This window comes from Glossina fuscipes, unplaced genomic scaffold, assembly GCF_014805625.2.
Source record: "Glossina fuscipes isolate IAEA_lab_2018 unplaced genomic scaffold, Yale_Gfus_2 154, whole genome shotgun sequence".
NCBI classification, from domain to species: domain Eukaryota; kingdom Metazoa; phylum Arthropoda; class Insecta; order Diptera; family Glossinidae; genus Glossina; species Glossina fuscipes.
The window spans coordinates 236,597-256,832 of record NW_023998497.1 but is presented as its reverse complement, the minus strand read 5'-3'; the positions used below and the strand labels follow the sequence as shown (position 1 = coordinate 256,832).

The following is a 20,236-nucleotide window of genomic DNA, read 5'->3' as shown; positions in this document are numbered from 1 at the left end:
AACCAGATACAAAGACTTTTTGTTTTTCTTTCCTTCTTGCCAAGCACACATAGTGGCGTTATGTACATATTCTGCATTACGTTCTTAGAACGATTAACGGTCCAACTTAAAAGAATAGAAAAACAAAAATAGAAAAAAAAAAAAGAAAAAACAAAATTATGTCCAAAATATATATATTTAAAAGCATAAATTTAATAACGACAAAGTGTAGAAGGAATAAAGAGCAAAAAAGACATTATCGCCATCTCTGCTGCTATTAAAGCTTAGAAAAGAAATTAAATGTAATCAATAATAATAATAATAATAATAATAATAATAATAACAAAAGCAAAACAAAAACGCAAAATTAACGTGAAACAAAAACAACTTAGGAAAATTAATTTAACTTGTTTGACGAAGTGTGTATGTGTGTGTGTGTGTTTAAAGAGTAAAAAACAAAAGCAACAACATCTTTATAATATTTATCGTTGTCATCGACGTTGCGTTGCATTTTCATCGTAGCCGTTGTCGTTGTCGTCGTCGTCGTCGTCGTCGTCGTCATCATCATCATCATCGTCGTTTTTGTTGGGGTGGTTATCTCTTCTTTTGTGTTTTTATGCTTGACTCTACTTACTGCCTCTGCATCGCGCGGCTGCTCGCTCTGGCAGTAATGTTCTATCATCAATTTGATTACATTCTACAACTATGTTAGTGTGTTGGTGATGGTGACGGTGTTAACATACACATCTCGGTAAATGTGCAATTACACGCAGAGTGCTTCGGTTTGACCACCATCGTTCCGTTTTCTGCAATCTGTTGACCGACCCTGTGCCAGAACATGGTTACATTGCTTCCGTGTTTGCTATCCCGTTGTCATATCGATAGCTAATCACCAGTATTTATTTTCTTGTTGTTGTTGTTGTTTTTTTTGTGAATTCGTGATCCAAAAAAAGGAAAAAAAAAAACAAAAATAAATAAATAACAAAAAAAAAATAAATAAATAAAAAAGAAAAACATTATACTATATGTGTGTGCTTGATAGTGAGAAATTTCCCATTCTCTCTCTCGCGCTCTCTGCATTTTTCTTGCTCAACAATCGCAGCAGCAACAAACAACACAGCAAACTTTGATTATTTGTTTTGGTTGATTTGAAAAGAGAAAACGTGAAAAGCGAAAGAAAGTTACAAATGTTTAAAGTAATTCAATTAAATATTAAATCTTAATTAAATAATTTAAATAGAAAAGTTTTTATATACCCTAATATATTGTGTAACAATCATATATATATATATATATATATATATATATATATATAAATATTAGTAACAATAATAACAACAACAATAAATTTTTACAACCTTGGTATATAATTTTACTTTCATTATACAACTCTTCGCGCATACAGTCGTAGGAAAAGGAGGAAAAAAAAAAGAAGAGAGTTTAAGTTGTTTCTTTTTTCTTGTTTTTTTTTCACCAGCAATTGTTTAATCATGTGTTATATTGTTCATTATACGACTTCTCTTACCGTTTAGTTACCTTGTCTTTTACAAAAATTCTTAACCATCATGTAATTGCATATAATTGGCATGCATGCCAAGGCAGTTAGTTATAAACAATTTCGTAAGGAAAAAGTCCAAATGCCTTCCACCTCCCAGTTCCCTCTCCAACAACTGCTTCTACTTGTACTACATAGTTCAGGCATTAACGATTTTCCTGCATATTTATATCTATACTAAGCGTACACATACATTGAAATAACCATTAGATGCAATTTCGTGTGTGGTGTTCGTCATCAGCTGTTTTCCTTAGTTGTGTTTTTTGTTTTTGTGTTTTTTTTTTTTTTTGCTATTAAGCAACGAAAAATACTTTTTTCTTTTTATTATTTCCTATTTACCCTTTTTATTTTCTTATTGCTTTTGATCTCTCTGTCTTCCTTTCTTTTTTGCCAAATTTTTTATTTATTTATTCTTTATTTATTTATTTATTTTATTGTTCAACATTTGCATAAAATTAATTAAAAATGAAAAAATTATGAAAATTTTTGTTTCCAATATTTATGTATATTTGTATTGACGTAAACAGTTTGTTTATGTACCGAGAAGAAAAAACAAAAAAAATAAAAAAATAAAAAGAAATAAACGCACACACGTTGGCTTCATTTCCTATATACAAATAACATAAGAGTCAAAAAAGAACAAATATAAAAAGAAAAAAAATTGTTGGCCTATTTTCAATAAAAATATGTACATATCAATTTTTTTTTTTTTCTTTTGGGTCTACTACTAGTGCGCTTATCATTTTGTGTGTTTGTGTGTAATGGAGACCTCATTAAATTTGCGGACATAAGACTACAAATGGTCAATTGTTTCAAGCGAATATATTAAAAAGTTTTCGAAATCGCTTAGAAACCAATTTGTTTATTATCCTAAAGATTTGACCAAAAATTTGATGGAATTAATAGTCGATTCTTCGAATAGACGAACTTTCATAGACTTTGTTGAATTTCTTGTTTCTTCTCTGCGAAGTACATATTATTCCTAATCGGCAACATTAGATTGTGCAACCTCAAACAAGGAAAAGGGGAATCAGAGCGTACTGTTAAATACCCTACACCACCCTACCAGCATTCATAGGGCTTTTCAAAATGAATATTTATATGGGAAGTGATCAAATGTGTGGTCCCACCCTTCGAACCGAATTTTCAAAAACGTTAGTCGTTGAGCGAAAACACGTTGTTGCAATAAATTCCAACAAAATACCAGAGACAGGGGGATAGAGAAGTTTAAACTGAGCCCGAAAGTGATTCTAAAGCGTTTCGTATAATGAAAGATGGGTGTACCTCGAGCCCTTCTGGGTCTTGCATACACAAATTTGATATATTAGGTGATTGCAAAAATTTTGATCACTTTTGGACATGGAAAAGGCATTTATTGTGGAAAATTTCCACAATATATATTATTCAAAATAGTTTCCACCGTTTCCGAGAACATTTTACAATATTTTTGGCAACATTGCGATATCATGCCGAAAGAACGTATATTGATTTGACAGCGATCCACCCACCTATCCATTTTCGCACTAGTTCAAATTTGCGGACCAGCGTGCCAGCCAAGCCATGCTGCACCGATCTGAGTAAGTGGTAATCAGAGGCGCCATGTCTGGTAAGTGGGCGGGCTTTGGCAGAACTTCTCTTTTAAGCTGCAACAATGTATCTTGGACAACTCTTACAGTGGCGAAAAAGTGGCATTGTCAGTCAATTCGTGTCGCCGCTTTCACACCGTTGAACCCAAAACCGACAATTGGGGTATGATGGAGAAGCATAACCAAAAGCTTCTGTAAGTGTTCTTTGCGATCTTCGACAGCAGATTTCTTCAAACGAACAACGAAAGTAATGAATTTGGAAGAAGAAGAATATTGAGCGATCTATGGTTAGCGTCAGGGTAGGCTGAATCCATAAATCAATAATGTTAAATGGAAAACTTTGTACTTTATGTAGAGCAAGGTCAAAACCATAGAATTGAACCGCTATGTACACTGGTATTTCCCATTTATTTATCATTTTTATGTGGAGAACTCGCTGATCAAAATTTTAGCAAACTTCTAATACATTGCACCATAAACGCTCTAGAATAAAAAAACAAAAGGACTTACATTCTCAAGAAGATTGAAAATGCCAAAGCTGAAAATTCGCTTGACCCAATAAACATTTAGTGACTACGTGCTAAATAAGAGAACAATTGAAACTACTACCGTGACAGACCTTGTCCGATAAATTTGGTGATAGACGCCATATTACTTATGCTTCAATGTGAAGAAAGAGGTGTAGTTAGGAAAACTGCTTTGCTTGAAATTTCTTCTTATGCAAGACCTTTAGAAGCAGAATATAGAGTACACCTTTGATTCCATAAAAAGCATACGAATAAATTAATTTTTAACTCAGAAGCGGGAAACTTCGAGTCAATAATTTGTTTTTTCGTAGCAAGTCTACTGGTTCCGAATTTCTCAAAGTCAACAAGTGAAAACGCTTTAGTAGAGCGTGGCGAACCCTTAAATACAACAGCTTTGTTTAATATAGTTATTCATATAAAGACTTTTGAAAATAACGCTTTATATAGGAAGGGATCGAAAAAGTCTTCGTATCCGTCCTTCGGTCATAAAGAATCTCACTTTACTAAATATCATTAAAATATTCCAAAAATCATGTCCTATAGGTAGCTCACAAGAAAACAAGACGGACAGCAAGACAAGCTTAGATCCTTTCAAAGAATAATGCTAAAAGATGCGTCCAACATAAGCCCTTTTGGGCTCAGCATACGCCCGTATACACTCAATATACACCTGTACCGGAAGTGATGTGGGATATAAAAATTGCTATGAAAGGCAGAATGGAGTTCCAATATATTCAGTGATGTGAATATAAATTAGAGCCGAACTAGCAAAGGCGCGTACCAACCATCTTAACAAAGCTTAGGGCAAACGCCAAACAAATTCAAATTCTGTTTTTCGGAATTGTTTTTACCGAATGTTTGAAGTTTGTTATGTTAGTATAAACCGAGTATGGGAAAATGGTGAAGTCCAAGACACTTGTTTGAAAGCTATTTTCTTAGTTTTTTTATGGTTGGAATTTTTGTGGTTTGGCTGAAACCCTCGAGTACTTGCTTGGTGGTCGCAACTTTTATGTTCTCCGCTATGCGGCAGCAAGGATAACGCATCGGTTCCGTAGAGCGTGAATATCAAGGAAGATATTTTTCTTACTTCTTTAAGAAAAACATACACAGCGAAGCTATGTTGCGCATATTTTGTTATTGGCGCTATTTTCATCTGTTAATCTCAGTAATAGAATTGGCTGCAGGTACAAAATCTTTTCACTTCCTAGATAATTGTAGATAGCTTTCTCAACACTTATTTGAATCGCTGAGATATTTATAAGATAGCTTTTCTTCTTCTTTCAAAGGTTAAACATTGGCTCTAATTGGTTTGGACTGCCGCATAGCCTAGTAGATAAACAGCGCGACTCTTAAGTTGGCGTACATAGATTCAATTGCCAGTGCTGCAGGTTGTACTTTAATGACTTATGGGCATATGATTCACTCCACCTTTTCCACATTCGTCCTTTCGTTCTCCCCGACGCACGTTTAAGGGACAGGTATAAAAAAAGTAAAAAATATAAGAGTGAAGTATTTAATAAAGAATGTCGAGGAGAATTCACGCGTTCACTTCGACTAGCCTTAAAATCTATTCTAGACTATTCTTAAAATTAAAACAAGATTAGATAAGAACTTCTTCAAGGCTTTTTAAAGCTTTTTATACTCTATATCACTTGTGCACAAGCGTACAAACGTATATCAAGTTTGTGCGGATGTATGCAACAACCAAAAAGAAACTTGAGATGGAGCCATCTCTTACTATACCGATCGATTCTGAATGTGATTATGTTTGTCTGTCCGTCCGTCTGTCCGTTTTCTTGTGTTCAACATAATGTGTGCAAATTTTTAAGATATTTTGATGATATTTGGTACATCGATATCTTTTGATACCTTTACCTAAGAGGCCTTACTTTTAATCGCATTAAGCAAACAGAATAGGGCACTGAATGATGAGCAATATCCCGCTATAGTGTTTTAAATTGCTTCTCATTGGCTTCAAAACTAACTTAACGTAAAACTATAGCATGAGATGATCGGCTTCCCTGCAATTAATATCAATTATTTACATACGTGTATCGTTATGTCGATAAAAGTTAATTAATGGCCTTGAAGAAGCCAAGCCAACTTTCATTCGAAACAATTATGATATCAACGATTGGATTAACGACTGGCGTTAAATTGGAATCTTCGATGCGTGTTTTAATGAATGTGAGAAATCTTGTGCACTCACTTCGTGCTGCGTATTAAAAAAAAAAACAAAATGTCAATTTAAGGTGAAATCCTTGCAAGCATTTATTCACGCAAAGACAAAGCAAGGGCGAATAGGGCGTCGCACTGGCGAGACTCATTAATGTTGGAAATATTAAAGCAATAAATTCGCACAACGCGCTAACAAACGAATATTATCCACTGTGTGCTTTGTTTATTTATAAGCTATCTACAGGTTGTTAACTCCCAGGATAAACAATAATGTATGAAAAAAAATTAATATATGCACATATATAGATATATATGCGTATTATACATTTAATTATATATGTGATTTAAAATGGTTTTCACAAGTTCAGGGCAAAAAGGATATAACATCCAATTTGAAATTGTTAATCTCTAGTGAGAGGTGTGACGACCGTCATCTAACCAACTGCCAGCGTTAAAAATCTCCAAAATTTGAATTGAAAAGCTCTCTCCATCGATCGGATTATTCCTGTTTGCTTCTCTTCTAGTTGTAGTGTGCCATGTATTCAATTTCTATTTAAAGTTTTAGCCATTTAACGTTGGCAAAGTGCCTTAAATTAAGCTCTTACGGGTATTGCGTACGTCCGCACAAACTTAATATACCTTGTGTCATGAGTGGTATAGGGCAGGGTATAACGAAAGAATTGAATTTAGCCTACATATGGTTTGATGTTGAGAAATTAGAGCAATTATAACACTTATAATATCTTACGAAACTATATATCTATGGCCGCTGGAAAGAGCAACGAGCTGGAAGCTCTACAAGTTTGTTTTTCAGTATATGTATAATAAAGTCTATATCAGGATATATTTACATGCAAGCTGTAATATGATTGAGAAAGTAAATTGATTGGATCGGGACGCTTTTATCAAAATGATATCACAATATCTTGTCATCATTTAATCATTATATCTTAAATGATGGCCAAAGAAGCGGAATACATGCGTTAGTGTAAAGATCGTATAATTTATTGGTTACAAATATTTCAACCATATATAATTTCTAGGGCACAACTAATAGTTGAGTTCATAAAGAACGATGACAATTACAATATAGAAGTATACTCGCTTTAATGAGACAACAAGCCGAACTACGAAAACACTAAAGAATAAGATTTAATATGAAAATTCAATACTAAACGATTTGGGCTAAGATTTTAAGCAACCGCTTGGCAATCGATGGTACTCGATGGATATCGGGATCAGTTAGTAAACTTTCTCAAAGGACCCTGATCGGGTTATAATGTTCGTAGTTGTAACGACTTTGATCAGGGCTTATGAAGAACGATTAGGAACATCAAAGTTGAGCTTTGCTAGTCAGGCCGATAAGTCAATGGGCAGGAGGCAACTAAGGTGAATCTTCACTTCCCTAGTCAAGCTAGGGCTAATAATGGCTGTTCTTATACAGCAGTGGCTAACGAATCCCATCGAAAATTCCATGTATTCACAGTACGCTCGGCTCATCGCCAACTGAGAAGCGAAACTCGTAACTAATAATTTGCTTATCCATGGGCCTTCTTCTCTTCGGTATTTAATGGGCTTTCACGACTCGACATAAAGTAATGTTTTCCTTTGTTTACTTTATATATTAATATCTTCTTCTTGTTCTTCTTCATGATTGCCTTCTTTTCCGTCGTCGTTTCCTTCTTCTTGTTTTTCTTCTTCTCCAGCGTCGCAATGTGCAAACAAGGAAAAGTTAATAGGAATAATTCAACAGAAATAAATTTATATTAAAATCAACATCGAGAGTGGCATTGAACTCGTATGTGTACACCATAAAAACAACAAAATCCCCCATCCTCCGACGAATTGGTATAGAAATTAATACCTACAGAGATAGAAAAAGTTTTTTATGTATGCGATATATGTATGGATGGATGTATGCGCGTCGTATAAGTACTTAATTTTTTATACCCATATCAGTATAAATCTCATATAAGACAAGTTCTCAACAATAATTTCTACTATACCACAGTTGCTTGCTATTCAATATGTATATATATGCATATGTGTATATTTTTTATGATAACGACGTGCTGCGGTTATTATTTCTGCATTTATGTTTTTTTATGGTATATTTTGTTTCTTTGCTAAATTAATTCATGAGCTTTTATTTTATAAGTATTTACGAAATTCACACATACCTACCCACACACATGTACATATGTACACTTATATTTTCTACAATGTTGTCTATAACACACACACACACACATACGCACAGATAAACATGAGATAATTTTCGTTTTATGTACAGAATACATGTCCACTTTTTGCCTGCCCTGTATAATCTGTCCATCAAAAGAATCCGATGGGCACTCAGATGCCTGATCGATTATTAATTTAAATACTTTTTACAGCTACGGCTCGAGATATAAATTTCATTTATTTGCGGTTAATTTGTTATTGTATTTTATTAAGCTGAGTTTATCATAAGTCGCAAGTAATCTGTCTTTCACATGTGCAAATAAAGAAAAATCCATTTAACTTAAAATACAAAAAGTCATCAACTTTTTAATTTCAATGTTAAACAATTTAATGCCAATTAAGAAATGTATATACACATATATATATGTAGAAGAAATTTCAGATTATTCTCTTTAAACATATAAAAAAAAATCATTTATTTTGCTGTCTTAACGAGAATTTCTGTTAATGTGAGACAGACAAGTCTTTTTAAATCATATTTCGCTAATTGCTGAAGAAGATCTTTAACATTGCATGGCCATATGTTGGGTAGATGCCTCTGTTGTATGAAATTAATCAGTCAGTCAATTTTTAAAAGAAATCAAATTTTATAATAGCCTTCACCATTTGTGGTGTAAGGGGTTTTGCAACATCCAGACGGACTCGAGATAGAGCCCGCTTTCATTATATCAACCAGTTCAGAGAGTAATTCCGAAAGTTCGTCTTGTGCACCTGCTTTCTTATGTTCAATGTACAGGTCGCAAATTTTTGAGATATTTTGATGAAATTTGATTTATTGAGGAAATGGCTCGGATGCGTCCATTTTTTCGACCACTTTCCATATAACACCTTATTTTGAAAAGGCCTTATATGAGCAAGCAGTGAAGCAGTGTAGGGTATTTAATGGTGCGGCGTGGCCCACTATAGTGTCTTTACTTATTGAAAAGTGCTCTACTTACTCTACTGCATTGAATCACAATTAAGCATAATAGCAGTGAAGATAAGTTTTCTTTCGCAGTTGCTCTTCCTTTCAAAAAAGATTCATATCTTGGCCAAAATATCTTAGCGAAAGGCCGCTTTCATTGCAAGCAGTGTCTTTCCACCATGCGTCCGTGACTTGTAGAACTCCCATCATTAATTAATCATTCAACTATTGTCTACTGATCAATCATTCTGGCTTATGTGACCCCATTGAAATTCACTTCTTCATTATAACTGTTTCTCTTGAAAGCGGGTTACTCTAAACCATTATGAATTCCTTTATTTACCAGCAAATTCGTCTTCGCAGGATTGTCATTACTTCCCGCACTTCACTCCAATCTGTTGCCTTGTTCGAATACATTTCACGGGCATTGCACGTTTTTGTATGAGATCGCAAAGTGTGTATAGTCAATTTACATAGATTTTCTACCGATCTACAGGTGATGTCGCAAGAACTTTCCGATCGCCTTCAGTGGTGAGTTTTTAGAAGTCATGATCCATTGAATTCGCCAAAAATTGGATATGATTTCACATAATAAAACATATTAACGGAAAAAAAAATTCATTTTTTTGCAAAATTTTTTAAAAACATCTCTAAAAAAATTAAGAAACTTTTTTTCATAAGAAATATAACCTATCATTTAACTGCTTTGCAATATATCGTGAAAGCTTCTTGTAAATACAACTATTTCTCTCTCTTTCTCACTCTTTTTCTTTGATCTCATTTCACGTCGTTAGCTAATGAACATTATTTTAGTGTGAATTACTTCTTAAAAATACGTAAAAAGAAAAAAAAAAAAGACGACTTTAATTAAGAAAATAACAACAGTTTTGTTTAGTTCTATGAGCTTTAAAAATAAAAACCGAGAAAAGTTGAAATAAAGAAAAATAAAAAATTTGAAGAAAAAAGGAAAAGTGCAAAAAACAAGCAAAAATACATACAAATACAGAGTTGTAAGTTAAGTGGAAAAAGACGAAAAAAAAAGACGTCGTAAATACGAGAAAAATAGAAGAAAAATCTTTTAAATGTTTATCCAAAGTAACAGCAGCCTTTTGGATAATAGCAGCGGTGGTGGTGGTGGTGGTGGTAGTGGTGAGGGCGGTGGCGGCGGCAGTAGCAGTAGCGAAGGTGGCGAAGGCGTTAGCGTAGGAGATAGCAGTAGTACTAGCACTAGTTGTGCTGCTAGCGAAGGCGGCGGCAGCCAAGAATTAATATATCCGCACAGATCTCAGCAAAGCGGTGATGCGAAACCGACTACGTCGCGAGAATTCAATAACAATAATAGCAGCATTAGTGCTGGAGCCAAAAGATCATTTAATTTGAATTTTCATTTCGGTGGGCACGGCACAAATAACAATAATAATCCCAGTAATCGTAAACTTTTAAACGTTATGGGGCCGGGAGAAAATTTTTGGAATTCCGTTGCCTCAAATACATCATTAACCTATTCGGCATCTTCTTCTTCGACGTCCTCAACTACGTCAGCTTCTCCAACGGCCTTAGCTTCATCTTCAACGCTTTCCTCGGAAGTTAGTGGACCCGGTACAGTACAAAGGATATTCACCGCTAATAATGGCATTAAAGATAAAAACGAATTGATTTTAGTCACTGGCGGCTCCGCTAGTAATGGTTTTGCGGAGGGAATGCTAACTGTTCAACGTAAATCCAACTGTAAATCGGACGTGAATGATTCAAGGAATAAAAATGGACCTGTAAATAGAATCAAATAATTATTTATTGAATATTTCTCTGAATCCATTATACTCTCATAGTCATGCATTGGCATTGGCATTGGAGTTGCGGGCCACTAAAAAAATAAGAAACAAATTTTTAAACGCATCAGATCATTACATCAATCATGACTAAAGCTTTATGTTTATAAACGTATTAAGTTTTTAAAATTGATATCGATTTTCAAATAAAATTGTTTTCATTTCCAAACTTTGCGATAGGTGACGAATTGCAGCATGGGGTATAGAAAGCCAAAAGACGATCCCTTCTCCCCTCTCGATTGTGGGCCGTTATTCACCAGACGGAAAGGGATATATACCCATAAATATATATATAGAAAACATAATGGCCAAAGTTTGTTCGATGACGTTAAGTGTCTCTGAATGCATTTAAGCAAAGCGTCTTCACAGAGCGTAAAGGCTGTAAACCCGTGGCCAAGGCATTTTCAAATTTTTGTTACAATGCTTTAGGGATCGTGTCGAATTTTTTCAATACAATAAAAACCTAGAAGCTAACATCGTCCTTTATTAATGAAATTGCTATCTAATCGGTATTGTAGGAATAGCCTGAGAAGTAGCGTATCGTAGCTTTGTTTTACGTGTGCGCAGAAATCGTACGCATATGCGGATATATAGAAAGCGAAGTCCTGATCAAGCATAGAGCTACAATTAGGGGTTAACGTGAACTTTGACCAACCCAAGGTATATTTTTTCATAGGAGCAAACTGACATAGATTTCATCGAACCGGAACGAAGTTAGTTGTCCCGGAGCTACCACTGAATATGATTAGGGAATCGGTTAATAATTTACTCATCAGGAACGTGGGTTGGTTTGTGTTTAATGTGGGTTGTACTATTCTATTAGTACACTCTACGCTCTCTAATATTATAGTATTCCACTCTACTACTGAGCGCCAACCATAGTTACTTGATCTTAGTTAATTATCTCTCCCTTTTCAGTGAATTTTTTTTTTTTGAAATTTTCAGTTACCTGAGCACATATAAAACGATACTATAATAATATCGCTCGAGGTCCTTGCGTTTTTAAATATATATTGTGCGACTCTAAAATGCTCTTCACACATGAAAAATTCGTACCCGACAATACAATTTAATTATTGCAAAGAGCTAGTTAGTAGGATGTTATTTCAGTGGTCTTTTTTCCAAGTCCAATAACTCGCACAATGTGCCCATAACCAAGAAACCTTCGTCATTTTCTCGAATGTCTCAAACTTTTTATTTGACGTTTTCTCAAATTTATTATACCCCACAGCAGTTGTGTTACAAGTTTGTGCAGATGTATGCAACAGCTAGGAAGACTTGAGATAGATCCACCTTTATTAAACGGATCAATTCAGAAACTAATCTAAATTTGTCTGTCCCCCTTCTCTCTTAATTTCTTGCGATGAACACTGATAAGATACTGACGTAAGACGCAAAAGCGAACGCTATTGAAAATATTTTGAATGGGACCCATTTTTCGACCACTTTATATGTAACGCATTACGATCCGTGCCTCACTGTAATATTTTTTGTACTTGTTTTTGTTAAGATTTTCATATCAGTATTGGCCCGACCAGTTCACGAGTTTGCTCACAATGATGAAAATAAGTGAATCAGAGAAGTATAATTGGCTTCGCCTCTTGGTGTATTTACAAAGATAAACGGGATGAGGGCCTTTAAAACCTTCATGCTAACATGAGCATAATTTCTAACTTGAGATGATTATAGAAATTGAAAGTAGCATGTGTTTAAGGGACTACCCGGAAAACTCTCTTAAAAATATTTTAAAATAATGGTTGCTTACGCTAAGCTGTTTATGATTCTTACGCAATAACATTCAAATGATTTATGCTCATAGCCTTTGTGTGATTACGGTGATGGCATAATACCGTCCTATTAAACAACAGAGTCACTTGCGATTGCGATCCTTTTCACAATTGAAAATATTGTATATTGACGTAACCTTGATAAATATTTATGTCAAGTTCGATATCGATATTATTATCGATTATAAATAATAACTTCATGGTAAATAAATTAAAAGTAAGTAAAAATACTTCAGTAGGTCATGTCCCATAAAACTGTTGATGTAACAACTATTCAAAATAAAATGTTATAGGGGAAGAGGCCGAAAAAATGATCCGATCTATTTTCAATAGCGTTCGTTCTTAGGCCAAAATACGTCGGTGTACAAAATTCCACCAAAAAAAATATCTCAAAAATTGCGACCTGTAGATCGAACACTGGAAAACTAGACGGACAGACAAGCTTTAGAATTACTTTCGGAATAGATGGGGGATAATAGAAGATGCGTCGTCGTCCTCAAGTCTTTCTGTGTATTGCATACATCCACACAGGCATAATATGCCCTTGTATCACAAGTAGCGCTAAGGTATAATAACTATTTCCTTCGAGCTTGTTTTATTTTTTATTCATTATCGAAGACAGCTCAATTTTCTTTCTATTAATCTAAGCAGGAAACACTTGATTAGTTTGATCCCCTTTTGCACCAAAATGGCTTAAGTTTTCTTCATAGATCTCCAAAGCTAAATTAGTCTTAATAACTTAGCAGACCCGTCGTTCAAATCTAATTGAATTTATTCGGCAGAAGTATTCGAGATAACTTGCCTTGTATCAGTTAAACCGTTCCAACGTCTTTTCTCAACGTCTTATTGAAAAGTATCCTTAATCTGTAAAAATGATCAGAGCTATAATCAAATTTTAATGAGGCTATAAAAAAGTTTACATAATTTTCATCGTTTGCCATGATATTGTATACTGACAATTTTCGTTAGTTTATTGTTTCCATTCTATGTATTGTTGCATAATTAAATTGTTCAGCGCCTTCATTTTCATGTACATTAACCAATAACATTATAAAATCAATTTACGGTATAAACATAAGCAAATTTTTGCATTCTTGTACATTTTAGCAAACATTCCTCAATGCACCCGATAATGATGATGAACTTATTAAACAACTGCCAAAGGAAATTTTATTACGTATATTTTCATATTTGGATGTGGTTTCATTATGCAGATGCGCCCAAGTATATAATAAATTTTTTATATTTTCATCAACGATATTAACGATAATAATCGCATATTATTTTATTATAGGTCTGCAAATATTGGAACATACTTGCCTTAGATGGATCCTGTTGGCAGAAAGTCAATCTATTTGATTTTCAACGTGATATTGGGGTAAAATAAAAATATATATTTTTTTTTACCTTATTTATTATTTATTACAAGTCGGTCAGAGCATAAAATATAAATTTACTTTTAATAATGTCCATCCGTCCGTCCATTGTTGCTGAGAAAGCAATATCTTCGTGCCCGAATTATTAAATTAATACTTTTCCGACCAGTTTGTAGAGAAAAATAATCGAAGGTTAAATGATTATTAAATAAATGTCTTTTTCTTTTTCCTTATGTTTCTAATATTAAAGGGACCCGTCATTGAAAATATATCGGTACGTTGTGGAGGATTTTTAAAATTTCTTTCTCTACGTGGTTGCCAATCGGTGGGAGATAAATCTATACAGTAAGTTTGTTTTGATAAATTAAAAAAAAAAAAATTTTGTAAATTTTGATATATTTTTGAAATATTTTTTATTAAAGATATTTAGCTGAACACTGCCACAACATAGAACAATTGGATTTATCTCAATGCAAAATAATTACTGACATTTCAATTGAATCGATAAGTCATTACTGTTCAAAATTAACCTCAATCAATTTAGAATCATGTTCTAATATAACCGACAACAGTTTAAAATCCATTTCGGATGGTTGTTTGGTAAGTTTTTTTGTTTTTTTATAGCACAAAATTATAAACAAAGCAAATAGAATTTTTTTACATTTCACACTATTTTTTGCTCTACGTCCTCCTCTCTCTCACTGTCTCTTTTTCTCTTTCTTTTTCTTTCTCCCATAATCTCGCAAACATTCTTCGATTTGTTGCTTGCATTTAGTTTGCCTTAAAGTTTGTTTATTCACTCTCTCTCTCTCTCTCTTTCTCTCTTTTTCTCTCGGACTATCTCTCTTTCTTCAAAAATTTCTCCCTTACATATTCATCGTTATCATTGTAGTTGTTGTTATCTCACTTCTATATATATATATATATATATATATATATATGCTGGTTCATTGATTTTTTCTTTAAATATTGTTGCTGTTGTTACTGTGGCCGTTATATGTGTTCAGTTTTCTTCTTCTTCGTTACGTTCCATAGTTGTATGTATTTTGCATGCGTTTGCCTGCATGTCCTTGTTATAGGCTGCATTTTGATAATATAAACAAACTTGACATATTGAGGCTTAAAAAAGAAGAGTAGAATAATAATAATGGCAACAAACAGAATACTCTCGCTCTCAGTTTAGTTTTTACAATTAGATTCTTGTCATTTTTAACGTGTATGTTTATTCATCATCATATATGAATTTACATACGTATATTTATATGTATGTATATATGTGCTTAGTCCTCCCTTGGTGTCGTTTTATTGTATTCACTGGAAGAGATGGTTGGTTATAAATTAATAATGCTTAGGGAGGAAAGCAAATCACAGATCTCCATTTCTCCTTTTACACTTCATGGCCTAGTTTTTCGTATTACTACACATTTTTGAAAACATTTACATTACATTTACATTTATATGTATGTAAGTTCGTGTCTTACCTCAGCGGATATGGGGAGTATATTTTAAATATTTTTTACTAAATGCTTTTTCTCTTCACAACACATTATTTTCCCATTAGATATGCAACAACCTTTGTAATATTTTGGTTTTCCCCATTATATATCTACAATAATATATTTGTATGTAACTGTATATGTATACATACATTACTCACTTATTTACTTTGACTTTGTGGCTGCTTCGTATGCTCTTCTTCTTCTTCTTCTTCTTATATTCTGCTTTTTTAGTTTATTTTACATTGGCCCACTTTTTCTTTATATGTATATATATATATATATATATATATATTTATATATATATTTATATACATCAATATACATTAACGTGCATGTGTATGTGTATGTTTTATATACAAAATATTGCATAGTCAATAAATTTGGCCTCCATCAGCCCAGCAACAGAAAAAAAGCTTGATTTCCTTGAATAGAAAGGATTCTATGGTGAACGCTGAAAATGAATGTATGCTTTAGTATTATTGTTATTATTATTATTATTATTGTTGTAATAGTCGTTGATTTTCAAACGCAATCATGTTTACTTTCATTTTTGTTTTTGTTCTCCATTGTTTGCATTTTACCTTGTTGTTTTTCCTGCCTTTTAAGTTTCTCCCCACAATCAATCATTAGGGAGATGTGTGAAAAACGCTTAAGGTCATTAGTGCACAGTATACTCGAAGGGAATATTTTCGCTTTTGTTTCGAAAAGTGCCGATTATTAAAATATTGCAAAAGCATTTCAAAGCAACATCTGTTTCCGACAATAATATCCCTTAGTGTTTATTTCATTCGAAAGGAGAAATACAACTAAAGATTTCTTCAACTTACTTTCGTTCAACTTTGCTTGTTTTTTTCCACCCACCCACGCTCCTACAATTAGACACAATAATCTTCAGAATTCTTCAGTATATTTGAATAAGTGAATAATCATTTCGAAACAATGCCTAACTTATTACAATAAAAGACTAGCAGAGCTCATTCTAATGAAATGGATAAACCTTATGACACTTTAAATTTTCACTTTGGTAAGAACAGATTGTGCGAGACATATGTGTCACATTTATCGATATGCGTTAATTGCAAATTGTTTACGTTGACATTCACCTTCGACGAATTACCACAAATTGAAATTTTCGGGAATCGTTCGTATCAGCGATAATATGACGACAAGCAGCGCTTTATTCAGTTATTATTTAAAATATGAGACGAGTGTGAACTTCAAGTGATGAAACAATGACTAAAGAGAACTACCCAGATTTCCATTCGGCGATTTGTTTAATTATAAGTTGGAAAGCACATAAAGAATTTCTTCCCTCCGAGGAGACTTGATAACGTAACAAAGGTAGCAAATCCTTGCTTTAAGATATCGAGGCCCGCATAAAGGTGAACATTAGCATGAAATTTAACCCATTTCAACGTATAATTAGTTCCTTTCAAAAAGAAGTGGAAATTAGATATCAAAAAATGAATCAGTTTTGCTATTTCTCTTGAAATTATTATATCTTTTATGTTCGTGACCGCTACCCTTAGGTGAAATTGTTGCCCATATAGATATTTGTGGAAATGCTTGACAGATTGCCAAAGTTACTGTTTTTTCGCCAGACTTGGGGCTCCTTTTATATCGTCAATTGTGATGCGAGAGTGTATTACGCTTGTGAGGATATATGTAACACTAACACAAAAACAAAAGAACTTACTATAAATCCAAGTTTTATTTTATCGAACAAAACGGAATCATTTTCAAAATCGATTAAAGCTTATATTTGTCTTTGGATTGTATTTGTTGTTCGAGGTTTGTTGACGAATTTGGCATAAGGGCAAACGCTATTGAAAATGGATTGGATTAAATCTTTATTTTGAAAATATCTTTATATGAATGAAATCTTCAATTTGCAAAATTTCTTAACACAAGCTGCTAATTAGTAGCATTTCTAAATTGACGTGAAGTTTTTGGATCCGATGATTCGATTTTTCCTTCTCGCGGTCTTCTTGCGTTCATACAAATAGTATGCATTTATAAGGCGGATATAAACCATTTCCATTTTTCAAACTTCTTCAAAATATCTCAATCTCATATCTTTGGGATGCAAAAAAATCTGCAAGGAGAGGGACACAGATCATCTCCATAAATAGCTGAGTATGTAAAAACCGCTGCTACCAAGTCGATGTTCGCAAGTTCAAATCTTAATCCGGTAGACTTTACTTTGGTCGTAATTATAGTAAGTGTTCAGTCGGTGAGGCATAACCGATTTACCCGAACTTACCGATTGGGCACACGTCTAAGCTAAGAGTGTGGGCGCTTCCTCGTCTCCTTCTCTTTTGCGAGACAAGCTTAAGTTGTCTTACAAAATAGTTCTAAATTGATCGGTATAAAAAAAGATGAGTTTGTCGTAAGTCCTTCCGGGTTGTTACACCGTAATATAGCCTGTGCCCCAAGCGATGCAGACTGTAAAAATGAAGTGTTAAAATGGACGTCCATGGAATGAATGGAGGGAAGAGATAACAAAAAAACAACAAGAAATAAGTAGCATTTCTCCTATACTCATTATTAATACACTGATGGTCGCAGACGGGGAGGTACCCGCGTCTAACTCCGCTCCCATCTGAATGCAGAGAGAGACCGTTTACTTATTTGGGAATGTCTCCAATACATTTCTAAGCTTCACATTTTAAAATTAATAGAAAAACAAGTAAGAACACAATTGTGTGCCACGTCACTTTACGACCTTTCAAAACAAGGCATTATACGGGAGTGGTCCAGCGTTGACCATAGATGACAAAAGATATCGGTGTAATCTCGTCAAAATATCTTAATATTTTCGAGAAACCGGACGGACGGACAGATAAGCTTAGAACGCTACGATAAAAGGTCGATTCATCTCAAGTCGTTCTGGATATTGCAAACATCCGCACAAACCTATTGTACCACAAGTGGCGTAGGGTATAATTATGAACTTCTATTTTACTACACTAGTTTCGAATAAAACGAGTTCTATTTTACTTATTGTTGAAAATCTGCACATAGCACGTTTCCTCTGTCGTCGTGATACACTGAGCTTCGGAAATAAATGCAAACGAGTTTGACATGATGTAAATTTGTTTAGGCAGAACATTGGTTCATTAATTTGCTTATTTTACTTATTTATTTGTTTTCTTATGAAGAAGCGTAAATTTTATTCTGTATCTTTTCATATAGAATTTGTTAGAAATCAATGTTTCGTGGTGTCATTTGATAACGGAAAATGGTGTTGAAGCTTTAGCGCGCGGTTGTACAAAATTAAGAAAATTCTGCAGTAAAGGTTGTAAATTGGTGAACGATAATGCCATCTCTTGTTTGGCTAAATTTTGTCCAGACCTAATGGTGCTCAACTTACACAGCTGTGAGGTAAATTAAAAAAAAAAAAAAAAAAATTACTACTTTATGGCGTTTAATTTTGATATTATATATATTTATATATATATCGTGTTTGTAATTGCAGAATATTACCGACTCATCGATACGACAAATAGCCAATAATTGCCCGAAACTACAGAAATTATGCGTTTCAAAATGTGCCGAACTGACCGATCTCTCTCTAATGGCACTCTCCCAAAATAATCCTTTTTTGAATACCCTTGAAGTATCCGGCTGTCGCAATTTCACCGATTTAGGCTTTCAGGCATTGGGTAAAAATTGCAAATATTTAGAACGTATGGATCTAGAAGAGTGCAATCAAATTACCGACTTAACATTGGCTCATTTGGCAACTGGTTGCCCAAGTCTCGAAAAATTGGTACCTATCGTCAAAGCAAAAAGAAACGAAGAGCCTTGTAAAATGCTATATGTTTTATTTATTTATTTATTTTTTTTTTTTTTTTGCAGACTTTATCCCACTGTGAGCTAATAACGGACGATGGAATACGCCAGTTAGCCGCCGGAAGTTGTGCAGCTGAAAGTTTATCCGTCCTCGAATTGGATAATTGTCCTCTTATAACGGATCGTACATTAGAGCATTTAGTTTCTTGTCATAATTTACAAAGAATTGAGCTATTCGACTGCCAAATGATTACCAGGGCAGCCATACGCAAATTAAAGGTAATCCAAGCAAGCATATAATTCCTTTAAATATTCTTCCATTTATTATAATGAAATTTCTTTATGTTTCGTTTGACAGCAACATCTACCAAATATTAAGGTACATGCTTATTTTGCCCCAGTCACACCGCCACCAGTTACTACTGGACATCGACCAAGGTATTGTCGTTGTTGTGAGATTCTCTGAGATTCAGCCATTGGCTTTGCCCGTAAATTACTGTGCAAAGGCCCCAAGGACTGATGTCTGTATATATTTGCGAGCACGTTATTGATTGTCTTAACAATAATCATGGCTTCGCTGTTCCTGATGTACATCTGTACAGCGATTTATAATTTTATTTAGAAGAGAGAGACAAAAATCACAAAATAATCGAAAAAAAAAAAGAAAATCAGTTCTAAATTTTTTTTTCATTTATATTTTAATTACTGAATTAAAAGAATTTTTTTTAAATAATTAATAAATAACACGGAAAAGTTATTTTTCTTTTCTTTTTTTTTATTAAAGATATTCTTCGAAAAATGATTCACACATTTGTTTTTAATTTTTATTATTATGAATTTTTCTTTTTTTTTTTTAGAGTTTACATTAAAAATATGGAGAAAGAAAAATTCCTTAACGTGTTTCTTTTATACATATAAACAAAAAAAACTAAATGAAAGTTTTTTAAGCAAAAAATATAGACTTTTGATATTTTAAA

The 20,236-nt window shown here is 33.5% G+C and overlaps 1 protein-coding gene and 1 long non-coding RNA gene across 4 annotated transcripts; both read left to right on the top strand.

Annotated features, from left to right (window-relative positions):
* The first annotated feature begins 389 nt into the window (after nucleotides 1–389).
* On the top strand, nucleotides 390–9,819 carry LOC119641580. 2 transcript variants are annotated; one of them, XR_005247856.1, is made up of 3 exons: nucleotides 390–1,175; nucleotides 9,337–9,504; nucleotides 9,768–9,819. It is a non-coding gene; the product is annotated as an uncharacterized LOC119641580 (long non-coding RNA). The 2 variants fall into 2 exon arrangements; XR_005247855.1 differs by having other exon boundaries at nucleotides 9,320–9,504.
* A 168-nt stretch (nucleotides 9,820–9,987) lies between these two features.
* LOC119641577 (F-box/LRR-repeat protein 20) lies at nucleotides 9,988–19,914 on the top strand. Of its 2 annotated transcripts, XM_038040332.1 has the most exons (9): nucleotides 9,988–10,742; nucleotides 13,697–13,813; nucleotides 13,884–13,967; nucleotides 14,216–14,310; nucleotides 14,388–14,565; nucleotides 18,660–18,848; nucleotides 18,943–19,236; nucleotides 19,326–19,538; nucleotides 19,618–19,914. In XM_038040332.1, exons 1-9 carry the CDS (start codon nucleotides 10,056–10,058, stop codon nucleotides 19,723–19,725), a joined length of 1,965 nt encoding a protein of 654 aa, XP_037896260.1. In that variant the 5' UTR covers nucleotides 9,988–10,055; the 3' UTR covers nucleotides 19,726–19,914. The 2 variants fall into 2 exon arrangements, with proteins under 2 accessions (XP_037896260.1, XP_037896261.1); XM_038040333.1 differs by lacking the exon at nucleotides 13,697–13,813.
* The last annotated feature ends 322 nt before the right edge of the window (nucleotides 19,915–20,236 follow it).

Bases quoted from the DNA above. Each gene is read 5' to 3' on its own strand.
- LOC119641577 (XM_038040332.1), top strand. From the start codon at position 10,056: ATGTTTATCCAAAGTAACAGCAGCCTTTTGGATAATAGCAGCGGTGGT. The intron at 13,814-13,883 runs GTATATAATAAA...ATTTTATTATAG, and splicing joins CATTATGCAGATGCGCCCAA to GTCTGCAAATATTGGAACAT. The intron at 14,311-14,387 runs GTAAGTTTGTTT...TTTTTATTAAAG, and splicing joins GTGGGAGATAAATCTATACA to ATATTTAGCTGAACACTGCC.